Source organism: Heloderma suspectum, chromosome 3 (assembly GCF_057233095.1).
Source record: "Heloderma suspectum isolate Gila_16-S chromosome 3, 16-S_ref, whole genome shotgun sequence".
Taxonomy (NCBI): domain Eukaryota; kingdom Metazoa; phylum Chordata; class Lepidosauria; order Squamata; family Helodermatidae; genus Heloderma; species Heloderma suspectum.
In genome coordinates, this window is record NC_139460.1 from 325,922,399 (window position 1) to 325,942,192 (window position 19,794).

Below are 19,794 nucleotides of genomic sequence, written 5' to 3' on the forward strand. Positions count from 1 at the left end.
CAAAGGGTTGTTCTCACTGCAGTCTCTTGGTGGAGCAAAAAGGGTCTGTCGATTTCCCTGGCCCTACAGCAGATGAGGTCACCTCCTCCTCCTCCGACTAAAGTCCGGAAGCTGCGCTCCCCTGCCTCCCCCCCCCCCAGGTGCAACGTTATTAACTGGGGGAACGTCATGTCATGCATTACAAAGGATCAGTTGCCCGAGCCTTGCCTCATTCAAACCTGCCACCGGTGTGGCCACCTCCGTTTTGTTGCTTCCCGTTTGTATTCTGGTTTAGCCCCCCCCCCCCCATATCATGAGGTCCTTCAGACAGAGGGCAACGTTTGGGACGCTTCCAGATCTCTCCTCTCAATGTCTGTTTAGAATCTTGGCATCTGAGTTATCCAGCCTTGTTGTTTCAGGAGCAGAACTCTCCTATTGGTTAGACTTCCTCATTTTTTTTTTTTAAATCTGAATTTTGTACAGAGTATTTTGTGTGTGTGTGTGTGTGTGTGTTTCCACACCTTTATGTCGGCCTTCTCCAACCTGGTGCCCTCCAGATGTGTTGGATGGGAGTTGTAGTCCAACACATTTGTAAGGCACCAGGTTGGGGAAAGCTGTTTTATGTCTTTTCCCCTCCCCTACGTTAGTGAGATCTACATGTGCATTGATCAAATGCTACAAAAAAGCAATCTGGATATGACTGCACTAGGCAAATCGGACTGCACTCCTGTACCCACTTACTTAGGTGTAAGCCCCAGTGAACGCAGTGGGACTTACTTCTGAGTACGCACGTATAGGACTGTCAATCTTTTTCTGGTCTGTGTCACTTGTGTCCACTCCTAAGTTCATTATCTCCTGTTTTGACATGAATCTGTGGTTTATTTATGTTTTACTCTGCATGAAAATGTGCATTTCAGTACATACGTATATAAATAAGAATTTTAAGGGTGCAATCCTAAGGCTGCTAGACAGCGGCTAGACAGCCATAGGATTGTTTGGTTTCTGGGAGCTGATCTCAGAGCCTGCGCTCTGAGGTCAGTTCCTGGAAAACTGCCTCTTTGCCCCCTCCTCCCCCCATAGGCAGCACGGATCGTCCCTGGGCTCCATGCTTGGATGAGTAGTGCAAAGCGGGGCAAAAGGGGGGGGGGGTCCCAGGGCGGGGAGGAGCGGGGAGTGCGGAAGTGCTGGTACGACACTTCCTATGTGTTATCTGGCCTCCACCCCTGCGCTGAAGTCCCGTGACTAGACAGCCGAAATAGGCCATCTAGCCACAAATGCAGGGTGGCTGGAGCGTGAAGGAGAAGATCCCCTCCACACTTCTCCCACCCTACATTGGAAAGGCAGTTGCCTCAGAGTTCAGAGGCGGCCATCTATCCCAATAGGATTATTCCTTGATGTATTTTCTCTCATACTATGGATTTATAAATATATTTTCTCTTAAATGTTGCATTTTATAAACACATTTTTGAAATATTATGCCTTTTTTTAAAGGTCTTTTAAAGCCAAGAACTGCATCAGAACATTTGAGAAGGCTGGTGGATAATCAAGTTCCAATTTGCACATTAGTCTGGGAGGTGCAGAACAGATCAGTTCAGACCAGAATTTGCAATGATCAAATTCTTCAAGCATCTGTACATCATAATATGTAGAGCCAGTGTGGTGTAGTGGTGAGAGTGATGGACTGGGAGCTGGGAGATCTGGGTTCTAGTCCCCACTCAGCCATGGAAGCTCACTGGGTGACTCTGGGCCAGTCACAGACTCTCTGCCCAACCTACCTCACAGGGTTGTTGTTGTGAGGATAAAATGGAGAGGAGGAGGATTATGTAAGCCGCCTTGGGTTCCTTGCAAGAGGAAAAAAGGCGGGATATAAATTTAATAAATAAACAATGTAATAATAAATCATATGATTGCACCAAGATAAAAATAATATTAAAATAGATAGATAAATAAATAAATAAAGTAACATTATTTTCTGTAGTGTCTGACCAATGTGCAGGAGCACTTCATATCAGAAAAACACAGCACAAAAAGAACCTTGATGCAAATCATACAAGCTCTCTCTCTCTCTCTCTCGATATATATGCATGCAGTGATTTATCAATGCTCGAAAGTACACTGGAAATACAAAATGGGAAAATGGGTAAAAGAAATTAAAGGCAGAGGAAAAAGCACATGCTTGAAGTCTGGAAAAATATTCTGACAGTTAAATAGGAATTAAGGAGGACTGGAATGCAGCACTGAGCAAAATTGTGAGACAATAAGACAGCCCACCCCAACTTGCTGGCACCCTCCAAATGGCCAGGCTGGCTGGGGATGGTGGTAGTTGTAGTCCAACCCATCTGGAGGGTGCTGGGTTGGGGAAGACTGGATAAAGGAATGCCCCATCCCTAGATGAGATCTAGGGGTGCTCACCTTCACGAAGTCGTATTCGCAAAGATAGGATGATTCGAGATCGAAATGCATGAAGTAGAGCTTGACTCGAAACCCATCTGGCACTGATATATTCCACGTCACCTCTGAATCACTGGGGTAGGAATCGGGAAAGTTGGGGGACTGAATCTCCCCAAACATGTCGGTCAATTCAATGGTATCTCCTTTGATGAGGTGGAAGACACAAAGGGACCAGACCAAGAAGTACCTGTGAAAGACACACACAGACCCTGTGAGGTCTCCCTTTTTGAGCGTACGCCACGAAGAGCACAGCCTGCAATCCCAGGAAAACCACATATGGATGATTCTGGAAAATGTATCTAATCCTTATTTATTGCATATATCACCTTTCTGAAACCAGCCAATGCAGTTTCCCAAAAATAAAAAATGGAATAAAACAGTGACCAAGCTAAAACATAGTAAAACAAACAAACGAACAAACAAACTCGAAGCAACCTTAAAACCATAATAACAACTATAAAGCCAAGAAAGTGGTGACCACTTGCTACTCCACACGGAGTGTATTCCAGAGTTTGGGAGCAATACAGGTGAAAGCCCTTTATTGATTTGATTTGATCTGATTTCTCCCTTGCCTTTCTACCCAAAAATGGCACTCAAGGCAGCTCTCTGCGAATGAGGGTGTCTTCGAAATATTATCTCATGCTGATCTTAATAGCTGAGCAGGTTCATGCTGAGACGGGGGGGCTCAGGTAGCCAGGCCCTAACCTGTAAGACCTTTAACGATTAGAACCAATACCCTTGAGCCTGGAAAACTATTGCCACCCAGGGCAGATTTTTCAGTGTTGGGGTGGTGTGACCCTGATACTGTGCATCGGTTAGCAGCCTAGCTGCCGCAGTTTCCACCAGCTGAAGCTTCCAGATGCTCTTCGTGGGCAGCCCCACGTAGAGCACATTGCAGTAGTCTAACTGTTGTTGCTGTTGTTGCTGTTGTGTTTATATAGTGCCATCAATGCACATGACACTGTACAGGATAAAACCATAAAACAACAAATCCCTGCCCCAAAGGCTTACATTCTAATAAATCACAAAATAAAACCAAGATCAGACAACAGCACCTTCTTATTCTTCTGATTGGCTCATGAATTTCTCATGGAACTGAAGTAGTTAAGTCAAAATTTGTCCATCCAGCACCCTGTCCCTTTCCTTTCAGTGTGCAATTGTTTGTACATTTACTTGGAAGTAAGTTCCATTGCATGCAGTAGGGGCTTACTCCCATGAAAATATGCCTGTGTTTGCAGCCAAAATCTTTGACCTTGCACAGTGCCGCTTGGGGAGATGAGGGGTCATCCCCTGCTCAGCTGGGCGGGGGGAGAGGGGGCTTGTTTTGGTGGTGGTTATAATGATTTGTCATAATCTTGGTAGCAAAGATGGCACGTATCACGATCTGTGTTGCATGGTTTGAAATGCGGACACCTTCTTGGTAAGCCAGATGACTTGTTCATGCCTCGTTGGACCTGTGTCGAGGGTGGCCACTGACACCTTATTCAAAATGAGGAAATTCATCACCCAAAAGGGGGCAAAAGAGGACACAGATTTGCATGATATTTGCATATGCAAATGTATATGTATAGGTGCAAATCTGGAAATAATAACTTCCCTTTCAATAGAAATATGAGACATACTATAGCGAAGAATGCTGACTTGGGTGCCCTGCTCTGTCGGCTGTCGGCTAACTGCTGATGGGCAACTCCAGGGCTCATGCTCTGCTCTGCCTTCTTGTGATTCTTTGATGTTAAAGCAGACTTGGTCTGGACAGCTTATCATATAGAGGATACTTTCAGATGGAGGATTGTCCTCTGTAAAGTAGGACGCCTGGCCTTCCTACTTCATGTCATGCAAAGTATAGTCTCTTCATTTGTTACATAAAATGAAAAACCACAGCATCCTGTGAGGAAGAAGTTGGCCAGCTTTGCTAGATGCTGGTGATGTAATGTGGATAAGGCCTTGTTAAGGCACATGATGTGGGCATGCTCTGTGGTGGCTTCTTTCTGGTTGGAAGTTTTTGCTGGTATTAATTTTGTTTTAGAAAAATCTTTGATATTTGCAGATGATGCCCATATGTTTTTAAATTATATTAAATGAGACTGACAAGTAACACAGAACTTGTATAACGATATATTTATCTTGTAAAGTTTTTGAACATTATCCTTTATGTCGGGGTAAGCTGGGTTCCGAAGAGGCAGAGGAACTAGAGATCAAATCGCTAGATCATGGAGAAAGCAAGAGAATTCCAGAAAAATGTCTATTTCTGCTTCATTGACTATGCTAAAGCCTTTGATTGTGTGGATCACAACAAACTCTGGCAAACTCTTAAAGTGATGGGAGTACCAGACCACCTTACCTGTCTCCTGAGAAACCTGTACGAGGGTCAAGAAGCAACAGTAAGAACTGGACATGGAACAACCAATTGGTTCAAAATTGGGAAAGGAGTATGACAAGGCTGCATATTGTCGCCCTGCTTATTTAACTGATATGCAGAGTACATCATGAGAAACGCCGGGTTGGATGAATCACAGGTCGGAATTAAGATTGCCAGGAGAATTATCAACAACCTCAGATACGCAGACGATACCACCCTAAAGGCAGAAAGCGAAGAGGCTCTAAAGAGCCTCTTGTTGAGGGTGAAAGAGGAGAGTGCAAAAGCTGGTTTGAAACTCAACATTAACAAAACGAAGATCATGGCATCTGGCCCCATCACTTCCTGGCATATGGAAGGGGATGAAATGGAAGCAGTGACAGATTGTATTTTCTTGGGCTCCAAGATCACTGCAGACGGTGACTGTAGCCATGAAATGAAAAGACGCTTGCTCCTTGGGGGGAAAGCTATGGCAAACCTAGACAGCATAGTAAGAGGCAGAGACATCACCTTGCCGACAAAGGTCCGTCTAATCAAAGCGATGGTTTTCCCAGTAGTAACGTATGGCTGTGAGAGCTGGACTATAAGGAAGGCTGAGCGCCGAAGAATTGATGCTTTTGAACTGTGGTGCTGGAGAAGACTCTTACGAGTCCCCTGGACTGCAAGGAGGTCAAATCAGTCCATCCTAAAGGAAATCAACCCTGAGTGCTCATTGGAAGGACAGAGACTGAAGCTGAAGCTCAAATATTTTGGCCACTTAATGCGAAGACAAAACTCCCTAGAAAAGACCCTGATGCTGGGAAAGATTGAAGGCAAAAGGAGAAGGGGACGGCAGAGGATGAGATGGCTAGATAGCATCACCGATGCAATGAATATGAACTTGAGCACACTCCGCGGGACAGCAGAGGACAGGAAGGCCTGGCATGCTATGGTCCATGGGGTCACGAAGAGTCGGACACGACTTAATGACTGAACAACAACAACAAGAGAAACTGGCCCTCCAGATATTGCTGGACTACAACTCCCATTATCCCTGATTATTGGCATTGGTTGGGGCGGATTGGAGTTGGAATCCAAGAAATCTGGAGGCTCACCCCCGCCACTGCTTTCTGCTATAAGGGTTTCCATTTAGGAAGAGTTTTACCTGCCTTGGGGGCTTGCAGCTTGAGCAGGCTCTAAATGGGAGTCAGTCAATGCATACGGTTAAAAAAAAAACCCTGGAGAGATTTCATGTTTGTGGGACCACAGGCAGAGTCAAACAGCCAAGTGGCTGGAGGTTTTGGGCCAGCAAGAGAGTGACGTGCTTGTTAGAGGAATTTATTGCAGGGGTGTTTAGGTTTGATCTTATAAACTGATGGGCTGACATAGGGAACTTGCGAATGTGATTTTAATTGGCTGATCTGGCGGCCCGTTCAAAACAGGGACAGTTAATGAGGCGGAATGGGAAGGCCCTTCTTCCTCCATACGAGTTGAGGTTTGTAACAAGCAGCCTTCTAAGGGTCCCCTCCAACCACAGAAGCAATAAGCCAAGGGAAAAATCTGCTCAGATTATGGATGGCCACATCGTCCATTGACTTCTTTCTTTCTTTCTTTCTTTCTTTCTTTCTTTCTTTCTTTCTTTCCTTCCTTCCTTCCTTCCTTCCTTCCTTCTCTTTTCCTTCCTTCCTTCCTTCCTTCCTCTTTCTTTCTTTCTTTCTTTCTTTCTTTCTTTCTTTCCATACCCATCTTAAAAGCTACAACATAATTGAGAAAAGATTAAATGCCTTCTAAAAATTAAAGCCCAACAGCCCGCATCAGTATAATAATGCAGCACCCTGTTCTCCCCATGAATATCATTTCTAGTACATATAATATTTAATGCACTACATACGACATTTCTATGTATTATAGTACATTAATCTGTTAATACATAAATATGATTTCTAGTATTCTCTTCTAAACGCCTCAGATAGTAAAAGGGGGTTGTCTGATTATGGGCGTTGTACCAGACTTCGCATATTGATCCCTCTCTCATCACTGGGGTAATGTATTGATCTACCATATCCTGAGACACCATTAACCTGCCAATGCAAGATGCATCTGAGGCTCATGACATGAGGTAGAATCTGGCTCTATTCTAGCCTCTGATGGTTTGATCAGGACGACTTCGCTACAGGCAACCATTAAGAGGAAACAGACAACCACCGTTCCCCCTTCAGTTGCAGTCTTACTCCTGTCCGTAGTATCACCCAGCCTTCCCCAACCTGGAACCCTCCAGACATGTTGGACTACAACTCCCACCACACACAGCCAGATAGCCTGGCTGGGGATGATGGGAGTTGTAGACTAACACATCTGGGGGGCATCAAGTTGGGGAAGGCTGGTATAACTGGTTTCGCTGGCATCTCTCTTTCTCTCTCAGCCCACACTAAGATAACCAGCTGGGTGTTAAAATCTAATGACCATTTTAAAAATTACACAAAAACAAATCTGGCTGTGTGGCCATGTGTCCTCTTTTACAAAGGACAATCCTCTATTTGAAGGGCTGTCCAATCCTGGATTAAAGATCAAGAACTTGCCCATCGATAGACAGCAACCTGGGCAGCAGACTGAACAGGCACACACACAGGCCACCTGGTCTCCGTCTTCCACACTACCATGAGATTTGCTATATTTCTATTTAAATTAGAAAAATTATGTCTAAATTTGCAGCTATACGTATAAATTGGCATATGCAAATTTTATGCAAATTGGTGTCCACCTTTGCCCTCTATTTTGGTGATGCATTTCCTTCTGTTGTAGTTGTTGATCAACAAATACCCATCCTATGCTACTGTTGTTTTTTTTTAGGGGTAAAGTCCAAACGTCTTAAGCATAAACCTAAAAACCCTTATTGTGGGGCTTGGCTTTTAGAGTGGCTTTGCCCATTCCAAGAAACATCAGAAAAGCGCATGTATGTGTGGCTGTCTCGTCTGGGTTTCATTGCATGTTATCTCATCTAAAAAGGAATTTGCACATCTCCTCTGTGGGGACGTGTGTGGCTTCCAGATGTGTGGATTGGAACTCGCGCGCCTCTCTGTGCGGGAAATGCCATGCTTTCTTTTTTGCATCTGAAAGGGGAAGTTTGAGTCTCATGAACTGGAAATTCTGCTGCAAGAAATGGTCAAAAGAGCCCTTAGACAAATGAGGTTTTGGAGAGTCTCCAAGATAATTCCACAGTTGAGGAGGGGCCACCCAGAATGCCTCTTCTTCGCCCACAACTGCAGTGTGCCACCCTAGCTTGGCGCATAGAGTCTAAGCTGAGGAGGGCACACTCAGATGATCTGAGAGGCCATGATGGAACCTTGGCTTGAGGCTGTCTCTTAGGTACTTGGGCCCAAGCCATTCTAGACTTCATAGGTCAGGCTGTTCTGAACTTTATAGGTCAGATCTCATCTGATCTCAGAAGCTAAGCAGGGCCAGCCCTGGTTAGGACTTGGATGGGAGACCGCCTGGGAATCAGGCTTCCTGCATTGAGCAGGAGGTTGGACTTGATGGTCTTGTAGGCCCCTTCCAACCCTATGCTTCTATGCTTCTAAATAAAAATAAAATAACCATAGCCTTGAATGGAGCCTGAAAGGCAACTGGGAATCAGTGTAAATGCTGGAATTCTAGTCTAAATCATATGCTCCTGTCAGAAGATGGGTTGCAGAATTCGGCACCAGCTGAAGCAGGGTGGCCAGCTGTCCCACATTATAGAGGACAGACCTCTCTTTTGGAGAGCTAGCAGAGGACAATGCTCTATCTGAAGATTTCCTCTCTTCGATGGATTCCATGTTCAAGTGTCAAGACAGCTGGGGAATGCTGGGAGTCGTAGGCCTTTTCTCTGTCTAAACACGCATAGGATTGTGCGCTTATTTATTTATTACATTTTTATAACGCCCAATAGCCAAAGTTTTCTGGGCGGTTTGCAACAATTAAAGCCATAAAATACAAGACAAAAAAATACAGATGATAAAATACAATATAAAAGTTTAAAACTACAATGTAAAGGTAAAAATAACCAAGCAGAAGCTAGCAGCCACGCAAAAATTTAAAACACAATACCAGATATAAAACGAACTGAAAAGCTAAAAACTAAAACCTTTTCCACTATGGTGAGGTGCCTTGCATTTCTTTTTCTAAATCTACACCTATACATATAAATCTGCACCTATACATATAAATCTGCATAGCCAAATGTTATGCAGATCTGTGTCGCTGTGTCCTCTTTTTTGGTGAGGCATAAGCGGCCACCCTAAGCTGAAGCTTCTGAAAATGCCATCAAGTGCAGCCCCATAATCACAGTAGCACTGGAGTAATGTTTAGCAACTGGAGGCAGTGGGAGCCCAATGCATGAATGGAAATAGATCGTAAGGGGGGACGTCCTTTCAGAAAAGTACCCATTGTACAAATCAGCAGGTCAGAAGGGTGTGTGTGTTGTGGTGGGTGGGGTCACTGGGGTAAACTTAGTTCCTCATGCTTTAGTCCTCCCGCCTGCTGAGCAACTGATTGGAGCAAGTGCTGCTTCTCTAATAGCCAGTGTGCTAGAGCCAGTGTGGTATAGTGGTGAGAGTGTTGGACTGGGAGCCGGGAGATCCGGGTTCTAGTCTCTACTCGGCCGTGGAAGCTCACTGGGTGACTTTGGGCCAGTCACAGACTCTCAGCCCAACCCACCTCACAGGGTTGTTGTTGTGAGGATAAAATGGAGAGGAGGAGGATAATGTTAGCCGCCCTGGGTTCCTTGCAAGAGGAAAAAAGACGGAGTATAAATGCAAATAAATAAATAATAGGGCTCCACACGTGCACGCCTGGGGGTTAGCATGGCCAGAATGATTTACTCCCTTGAACTGTGGTGCTTTTTCCATGCTTTTTATAACCATGGGGGAAAACTTTGACCAACCTTTCCTCCACCTTCAGGAACATCCTATTCACATGCAAGCTGAAGACTTGCTAGGTCCCCCCCCCCCCAAGGTTCTGGAGTTAATACTTGCATAGCTGGTAGGTTTTAACGGATCCAGCTTTCTCCAGTATGGCGGTGCAGTAATGGAAAGACATACTGCACCTGTTGAGTTTCTGCCCAGATTACAGATATTAAAGGCACAGAGTTTCTGTTAGGAATCACAGCAGTCACTTGGCGTAGCTTTTTATTCATTACTTATATACCTTGCCAAATATAGTACGGCTGCAATCTTATACCCACTTACACAGGGGAAGGACTGCAGTTCCATAACGGAGCACATGATTCAGTGCAGTTCAGTGTAAGTCAATGTGGTTCAATGTAAGCAAGTGTAAAGTGATGCACGTCGGGGCAACCCCCCCCCCCAACTTCACATATATGCTGATGGAATCTGAGCCAGTGACGAGTGACCAAGAAAGAGATCTTGGGGTTGAGGTGGACAGCTCTGTGAAAATGTCAGTCCAGTGTGCAATGCTGTGAAAAAGGCAGATTCCTGGATGGGGATCCTTGGAAAAGGAATTGAAAATACAGCTGCCAATATCGCAATGCCTTTATAAAAACCAGTGATGTGACCACACTTGAAATACTGCCAGGGCCAAGGGTAGGCATGTCCGGGCACCTGCCAAGGGCCCACTGACAAGAGCCCCCTGGAGTTGCTTGTCCTTCTCAACACTGCAACCTGCTTGTTCCCCTGCCTTTCGCTCTGGGACTGGCCCAGACGATGTTGTTGAGAAGGAACAGCAGCAGACGCCCCGGCCGCCTGGCTCCCTGTCTCTCTGCTGGCCAAGCAACAGGTGGGAGCAATGAGGGGGGGGGAGCAAGAGCAGCTGGCGGCCATGGCGGTGAGAAGGCAGATTCACTGAAGGAGGGGGCCGTGGAGGGGGTCTCGCCCAAGGGCCCTCCGAACCCTGGAGCTGGTACTGAATACCATGTACAGTCTGGTCACTGCACCTCTAAAAGGGTGTTGTAGAGGTGGAAAAGGGGCAGAGAAGGGCAACCCACATGATACAAAGGCTGGAGCAAGCCCCCTGGGAAGAAAGGCTCCAATGTCTGGGGGTCTTCAGCTTAGAAAAATGGTGAGTAATGAGGGGCACGAGAGAGGTGTATAAAAGTAATGCCTGGTGTGGAGAAAGTGGACAGAGGCATTTTTCTCCTTCTCTCATGATACTGCAACCAAATGTGGTCATCCAGGGAAGCTGAATGGCAGGAGATTTAGGACAGATAAAAGGAAGCATTTCTTCACACAGCACACAGTTAAACTGTGGGATTCATGTCTGCATGACGACATGGCGATATTGGCCACCAACATTGTTTTAAAAGTGGATTAGGCAAATTCATGGAGGAGAAGGCTATCAGTGGTGACCAGTCATGATGGCTATACATTCCCTTCAGTATGAGAAGCAGCATGGCTCTGTACACCAGCCACTGAGGGACAGGAGCAGGAGGCTGTTATTGCCCTCATGTCCTACTTGTGGGTTTCCCACAAGCATCTGGTTGGCCATTCTGGGAAAAGAATGCTGGTCTAGATAGATCTTTGATCTGATTCAGCATGGCTCTTCTTAGGATCTGTGTGCAAAAGGTCCCAGGTTCAAATGCCAGCATCTCCAGGTAGGGCAGGGAAAAACCCTTGCCTGAAACCCTGGAGAGTCCCTGCCAGTCAGTATAGAGAAGCCAGTTAGATGGAACCATGGTCTGACTCTATCTAAGGCAGCATCCTATATTCCTAAGTCTCATTATACTCAGTCGGACATACCTCTGAGTGGGCATGCACAGGATTCTGCTGTTTGTACACCTTACAAAGGTTAAAAGAGAAATCAACTCCCATCTGAGCAATATAGCTTAAAACAGACAAGGCAAAATCTGATCCCAGGGAGGTTTCGAACCACGTTCATCTGAATGTGATTAGAATCCGCTTTCAGATCTTCATGCTGAACATATGAAGGTTGGAAGTGGAGGGGTGGAGGGGTGGACAGAATCAGTGCATGCGCTCCTAGCCCTCTACACACCTTGTGCCCTCACGTGTTCAGGCTGAATGCCCGAGTATGGCTTGCAAAAGTATCTAATGCAGGAACGGGTAGAAGAAGGTAGATCTGGTTTTACAGGTAGATCTCTGAGTGATGTGCAGAAGACCAGCAATTCAGTTTGGTGGTCAAAACAACTTCCTGGGCTCATGACTCTTTAAATTTAAGGGCCTGGCCTTGCACCAGGCTCTAGTTGGTAGATCTTGGGGTTCTAGTAAAAAACAAAATAGAACCTGCAAGTCCAAGCTGGCTCACCCCTGATCTACTGCACACTTACCCAAACAACTGGGATTTGGGAATTTACAAAATCATTGTTAAGACCTTTTGACTCAGGATGACTTTGGGCTGCTAGGGTTAAGTGCTTCCTGATTAGGTTAAGATTCAATCAGCTTCCATCGTTGCATAATAATTGCATATTAAGTTTATATTTTTTGTTGTCTATGTTTATTATATAAATAAAGAAGGCTAAATGGTTTTAACTGAATCCTATTTACAAAGTAGAAAATGAACAGACGATCCTTGCTTGATATCCGGTATGATTTTTCCAATATTAAATAGAGGATTCCACAAATACAGTCACTAGGTTTACTTTATTAATGTATTAATGTATTTGATTTATATCCCACCCTTCCTCATAAATAGCCCAGGGTGGATAACAACCTACATCAACACAACACAACACAACACATACACATCATTAAATCAGAACTCTGAAGTCACAAATATATAGGAGTATACAATAAAACCATCAGAACACTCAACAGAGAAAACAAAGGGAGCACTTGCCTATACCCCAAAGCTTGCACCAATGAATACATTATTAACAGGCACCTACATGATGGCAGTGTGGGGGACAATTGAATCTCTACTGGAAGGGAGTTCCACAGCTGGGGTACCACCACCGAGAAGGCCCTGCCATGCGTGGTAGCCAGTGGTGGCCATACATTTGGCAACTAGCGGGGAAAGCATCCACTGTACTCCAGTAACACATTTGAAAAGGTCACCAACAATGCAGGATGGCAGAGAGAGCCTCTCTCCAAAAGGTGCCAGGCTGTGTCTTGGACTGAGAGGGGAGGAGTGCTAAGCACACACATGCACACGCACGTGCACACACACAACTCTCACCAGCCTTCCCCTTTAAACCTGTTGGACAGCAGGAATTGTCAGCACAAAGCAAGAAAACCAAGTTTTGTTGGCTACTGGAGACAATAGTTTTCTACTAAAGCCAATCAAAATGTGTGGAACCCCAATAAAATAAAAAACAGACCAACTTATTTGGAAACATTTGATGTTCCCTATGTACTATTTATTTATTTATTTATTTATTTCATTTCATTTCATTTCTATACTGCCCAATAGCTGAAGCTCTCTGGGTTGTTCACAAAAATTAAAACCAAACAGCACACAATAAAACAATTTAAAATATATAGAACATTAAAACCACAATATAACAATAAAACCACAATAAAACCTAGCAGCAGTGCAGGAGTTTAAAATACAGATTTAAAACAGCAAAGCTAAAAATTTAGAAAGCTAAAATGCTAAAATGCCTGGGAAAATAAAAAGGTCTTCACCTGGCGCCGAAAGGAATACAATGTAGGTGCCAGGCGAACCTCACTAGGGAGCTCATTCCAGAGCCGGGGTGCCACAGCAGAAAAAGCCCTCCTCCTAGTAGCCACCCGCCTCACTTCCTTTGGCAGGGGCTCACGGAGAAGGGCCACTGACGATGATCTTAAGGTCCGGGCAGGCACATATGGGAGGAGGCGATCCTTCAGGTAACCTGGCCCCAAGCCGTTAAGGGCTTTGAATGTTAACACCAGCACTTTGAATCGGGCCCGGAAATGGACTGGCAGCCAGTGCAGCTGGAAAAGTACTGGCGTAATATGAGCTCACAGGCCAGTCCCTGTTGCTGCCCTATTTTGGACCAGCTGAAGTTTCCGGACCGTTTTCCAAGGCAGCCCCACGTATAACGCATTGCAGTAATCCAGACGAGACGTTATCAGAGCATGGATAACTGTAGCTAGGCTATCTCTGTCCAGATAAGGGCATAGTTGGTATACCAGCCTAAGCTGATAAAAAGTGCTCCGTGCCACTGAGTTCACCTGTGCCTCAAGTGACAGGTCTGGATCCAAGAGCACCCCCAAACTATGAACCTGATCCTTTAGGGGGAGTGCAACCCCCTCCAGAACAGGTTGAATATCACCTAGCCGGGCAGACGAACCACCCACTAACAGTACCTCTGTCTTGTCTGGATTGAGTTTCAGTGTATTGGCCCTCATCCAGTCCATTACCGTGCCCAGGCACTGGTTCAGAACAGCCACTGCCTCACCTGGTTTTGATGAGAAAGAGAGGTAGAGCTGGGTGTCATCTGCATAATGATGGCACCTCAGCCCACACCTCCGGATAACCTCCCCCAGCGGTTTCATGTAGATGTTAAACAGCATGGGGGATAAAATAGAGCCCTGTGGAACCCCATGGCACAATTGCCATGGCACAGAGCAATAATCCCCCAGCACCACCTTCTGGAATAGGCCATCCAAGTAAGAGTGGAACCACTGCAGTGCAGTGCCTCCAACTCCCAACCCAGACAACCTATCCAGAAGGATACCATGGTCGACGGTATCGAAAGCCGCTGAGAGGTGCAGGAGAATCAACAGGGTCGCACTCCCCCTGTCCCTCTCCCGGCAGAGGTCATCCCACAGGGCGACCAAGGCAGTTTCCGTTCCGAAACCAGGCCTGAAGCCCGATTGAAATGGATCTAGATAATCCGTTTCATTCAAGAGTGCCTGGAGCTGTCCTACAACCACCCGCTCAAGCACCTTGCCCAGGAAGGGGATGTTGGCCACTGGCCTATAATTGTTAACATCCTCTGGGTCCAGGTTAGGCTTTTTCAGGAGTGGTCTACTTACCGCCTCTTTTAAAGCGGCAGGCACCACTCCCTCTCTCAAGGAGGAATTTACAACCTCCTGCACCCAGCCGGACAACCCCTCCTTGTTTGATTTAATAAGCCATGAAGGGCAAGGGTCAAGCACACAAGTGGTCGATTCCATGTAAATGTGTCAGTATTAAACAGTCATTTGTATAGATGGATTTTAGCATATTGTCACTTGTTTTATGTTGCGGTGGGTCGCAGTTACAGGGCAGAGGCCATAGCTCAGCGGTGGAGGCCCTGCTTTGCATGCAGAAGGTCTCAGGTTCGATCCTGGCATCTCCAGGTAGGGCTGGAAAAACTCCTGCCTGAACCCTCAAAAGCCATTGCTGCCATAGGGTTGACAATACTGGGCTACATGGACCAAGGGGCTGACTCAGTATAAGGCAGCTTCCTATGTTCCCAGATGCCACTTTTTTAAATGGACAAATGCTTTGTGCCTTCAAAACTGTATAACAGGTAGAAATTCAGCACTTCCATAAAAAGTTGGGAATCCTAGTTCCAAATGGAAATAATTATTGTGTGAATAGACCTACCAGCAGCATTAATATTGCCAACCAAACAATACTGTTGAAAGTTTATTATTTATTGGTTACATTTGCCCTTTGCTTCCTTCCCTTCGTTGCCCTTTTCCTGGGATTGGAATCAGTCTCAGATCAGGCACTGCTAGGCCATTTTCTGGGCCAAAACCTCCACTGGCACAAAAGAATCTCTCCCAAAAGAAGAATTTTGTGGAGCCACAAAGTTTGCAGCCCTCCCTTGAAGAAGACTTACTCTATTAACACAGACCTTAGTGGTGTAGCTCCGTCATTTCAGACCCTGGACTTCGTGGTCTTATTGTGTGTGTGTGTGTGTGCATGCAAGTGTGTGCGCGCGTGTGTGTGCATGCATGCGTGCGTGTGTGTATGCCTTTAGACCGCCATGTGTATTACTGCAGTTGTGAAGCACACGATGAACATTTTGCTTCTCTCCTGCTCTCACTGCAGCCATTCCTTGCTTTACAGCTGCATTTACACTTACAATATGTTAGATTCAAATGAAAAGCCTGTTTGCTAACTCTTATTTAAAAACAAGGAAACTCTGAGCATGTGCAGCGACAAATTTCAAACTTTCTTGGAGTATAGCTCCGTTGCAACTAGAGGAATAACACTGAGCTTGTTTCCACTGCCCAGAGGCTAAATGTATTTCCTTGGGAGTAAGCACCAGTTTGTTGTAGAAAAGGATAATATTGATCATAAGCAAACGTCTATGATCTATGATTCTGACATTCAAAATAATAAAATGAGCATCTGTAACTATGTAGAGGCCCATCCACTTGCCCCCTGACTATACAACATTTTTAAAAATAAGAAGCAAGAAAGGATGCTGTGGTGAGTCATGTGCTGGCCCAGGTACTGGCTGGATCTGTTTGGTACCATCACTTGCCACTCTCTAGGTCAGCCTTGCCCACTCTGGTGCCCCCCAGATGTGTTAGACTACAACTCCCACAATCCCAAAGCCAACCGGCTGTGGGATTATGGGGGTTGTAGTCTAACACATCTGGGGGGTACCAGAGTGGGCAAGACTGCTCTAGGTGCTCATTCTGCCCCCCCCGGGCTCTAGGGCCCTGGTTTTTGACCCAGAGATCCAGTCGTTGCTGGTGGACTGATGGTGCTTAAGTTTCAAGGCACTCCCTCAATTTTGTTCATCCTAAAAGTCACAAACGAATCAACCCTCAGACTTGGGTACAGCCTGAACATGCCTTAAACCGGATGTTGGAAACTGGGTGTCTTTTTCAGGGCTGACTGTTTGCCAAGGATGGCTTTGTCTGTTTTAAATCTTTCATCCCCCCTTTAAAATTCATTTGCACTGTGACACTAGGTGGGGTGCATGGCAGTGCCAGCAACAAGGGGGACCCCGAATCAGGCCTTGGCAAGTATCAGTCTTTTTCTGCCTCCGCCCCTCTCTCTAACCTCTGGCAGGTCCGCAAAACAGCGAGAGATGCCAGTCTCTGTTTACAACGGCCTTCCAAACAGGAGGCTGTTTTCGCAAGTGATAAATTGGTTTGTTTGTCCTTTCCATGTCTTTGAACAGGGATGTCTTTAACATTTGATGATAACTGCCTCCCCCACACACCCCATCCCGGGCCCGGTCAGAATAATCACATTTCAGTTTAAAAGTGGCTCTCTTCACCTCTTGCAAGCACCTACAGAAACAACGTTCCCCGGTGGCGCATGTCATGCAAAAAGGCATCACACATTGTCACTTCTGAAAGCACCGACAAGAAATCGCAGAAAGTAGCAAGTGTCAGAATCAAACCTTTAAGAAAAAAGAAACAAGAACCGTCTATCTATCCCCCTTGCAAATATGTCATAAGGGGAAGTGGTGGAGGGGGTGGTAAGGCATGCCCTTGCCAACCTTTGATAACAAAAACAGCAACTCACCTCATTTTTCCTCCTGTGGGCTCCACCACTCTTGGTGTTTCTTGATCCGTTTTGAGACAGGGTGGTTTGTTGATGTCCGTTTGTGTTGTCCCAACAGTTCAGCTGTCTGGCTTATCTTTGCTCAGAGATTTGTGTGTGTGTCTGTGAGAGAGGGAGAGAGAGAAAGAGAGAGAATGTGTGTGTGTCTGGGGTTCTCTGGCATTCCCCATGCTGGTCACGCCTTCTTCTCTCTGCAATAGTCACTCCACCCCCCCCTTCACACACACACACACACACACACACACTTGACACACAAACAAACCTGCCAGGAGCGGAATCGATCTTCCTTGTTCCAGCAGTCCCACGGCTCCTTCTAACGAGGATGTCTCACTCACTGCAGCACAAGCCGCGAAGAAGCGCAAGTTAGGAATTTGTCTCCCTGAAGCGGCACAGTTGTGTGTTGTCAGAATCCACTCCCTGCTGCTGCTTTGCCAGATGGCTTAAAAATAATATCACATTTGCTTCTCAGCAGGGCACCAGAAACTCTCGCAAAAGGGAAGACTTCAGCAGAAACCTGCCCAGAATTTTTTACAGCATTTCCCTGCCCCCCCACCAAACATAAGAGTGGATGGAGGCCCTGCAGAATGTTTACTTTAAGAATGTGTGCATTGCAGGTTTGAAGGGGGGCAGAGATGTATCTAATCCATCCCCAAACTCTCTCTCCCTGCTCTGTCTTCTTCCTAGGAGTCTGCAAGTGCCAGTGACTTCATTCAACCCAGAAAAATGTATGGAGGGGACCAGAGAGTGGTGGCAGACTTACTTTGTATGTTGGAGGTCCCTAATTTGGTCCCCAGCATTGTCAGTCAAAGAATATTTCAAGGATGGCAGTCTGTGGGCCAGATCTGCCCCTTCAGGCTCTTGTATATGGCTCCTAAAGCTTTCACCAAACGTTAATTAAAGCATATTTAAAGAGTTTGCTGAAGGTTTCACTAGTTATGAGCTGAGCCCATGCACAGCCTTGGACTAGGATGCTGGCTGCTGAACAGAGGCAGGAAGAGGAAGAAGTTGAACGGGAGACCCTGCAAACATCTGCTTGTGAGATCTGCTACTTCTCCAGGACCGGCCCTCCAGGCTGAGTGAGGCAACTGCCTCAGGTGGAAGATGCGGGGGGACAGCAGTGAGGTCTATGCATGCCACAGAGTCTGCCCTGCATCTCCCATGCTAGCCTGTTGCCCTCTGGTATGGTGGAGAGCCAGTGTGGTGTAGTGGTTAGAGTGCTGGGTTCTAGCCCCCACTTGGCCATGAAGCTTGCTGGGTGACTTTGGGCCTGTCATGGACTCCCAGCTTAACCTACCTCACAGGGATGTTGTGAGGAGGAGGAAGACCATGTAAGCCGCCTCGGGTTCCTTGCAAGAGGAAAAAAGGCAGCATATAAATTTAATAATAAAACAAAGCGGATTAAAAAAAAACAGGGATGATCCTGTCACCAGTGTCGGAGTAAAATCCTGTACGTGGAATGGTGTTAGTGGGGTATTTTGTCTTTTGCCTCAGGCAGCAAAATGCACTTTTTGCTAGACTAGGCACTCCTGCAAACTGCTTTAGTAGCAGCCTAGTGGCACTGGTTTCTGATGCCATCCATGGATATTTGGATCAGCCAGGGATCCAGATCTGATCAGGCTGGTTCTGGTACAATTTCCCCACTGGGAGCAGCAGGTAAAGAGGGCCCTGGAATGGTGGTTGGGGAGTTGGGAAAACTCACCTCCGTTGATGGGGAGTGGAGAACCTGTGGCCTTCCCGATGTTGCTGGACTTCCATCAGCCCCATCCAGCATGACAAATGGGCAGTGATTATGGAAGCTAGAGCCCAACAGAATCTGGAAGGCCTCAATTTCCCCACTGCTCTGCTAGAGGGCGTGAATGAGCACTGGAAGCATTTTAGTTCATTGACACCCCTCAATTTCAGGTGCCATTTTTGTTTTGTGGGTCATTTTCACTTCCCTCCCCCCACCGGGATGTGGCTAGCAATAAACAGAAATGCAAAGAAATACAAAGGAATCCGCAGTGATTCGAAAGGGTGACAGGAATAAAAGCTTGATGAGCTGCAGAGAAGAAGGTGACCGACAGGAGCTCGGGGTGGTTTCTCCCACAGCGAAGCCATTCTTTAGAGTCCTCAGAAGTAAAACGTGTAATAGCTGTTTATGTGCTCAGCATTGTCCTGAGTCAGTCTGGAAGAGAGACGGGGGGGGGGGCAGGGGAGATGCAAGGAGGCGTTGGCACGACTCCCTCCAAACAGCAGGTTTGCTGGGCTTCCTTTGGACATGAGATCTTTCGTGGAACGCCATCGCTTCAGCGTTAAAGGGAAACCACCTTTTTTAGAGGGCCATTCCAGAAATTCTTCTCATCTGCTAAATGCCTCAATGACACTTTAAAAAGAACAGTGTTATTCACGTTTCTAATCATGGCAACAGAAATAGAATGTAGGAAGCTGCCTGATTTTGAGTCAGACCGTTGGCCCAGCTGCTCCAGCTGGTAATGGCTCTCCAGGGTTCCGGCCAGGCACAAGGTCTTTTGCAGCCCTGAAATCGTTGCTTACTTTGCGATGTGCCCCATCGCCTTATGACAGGGGTGTTGAACCTCTTTCAGCTCCAGTGCCAAATTCAATTTCAGAAAAGCTCAGGGCGGGTGGAGCGGCACATTCCA

The 19,794-nt window shown here is 46.3% G+C and overlaps 1 protein-coding gene across 1 annotated transcript in view; it reads right to left on the minus strand.

Annotated features, from left to right (window-relative positions):
• Positions 1-17,347, minus strand: part of MASP1 (MBL associated serine protease 1) — a 110,971-nt gene extending 93,624 nt beyond the window's left edge. The window contains exons 1-2 of the mRNA XM_084847790.1: positions 17,117-17,347; positions 2,392-2,617 (exon numbers count right to left, since the gene is read on the minus strand). Of these exons, the coding sequence (XP_084703916.1) occupies positions 2,392-2,617; positions 17,117-17,121 (231 nt within the window). The 5' untranslated portion in view covers positions 17,122-17,347. The remainder of the gene's footprint in view (positions 1-2,391; positions 2,618-17,116) is intronic.
• Positions 17,348-19,794: the final 2,447 nt, after the last annotated feature.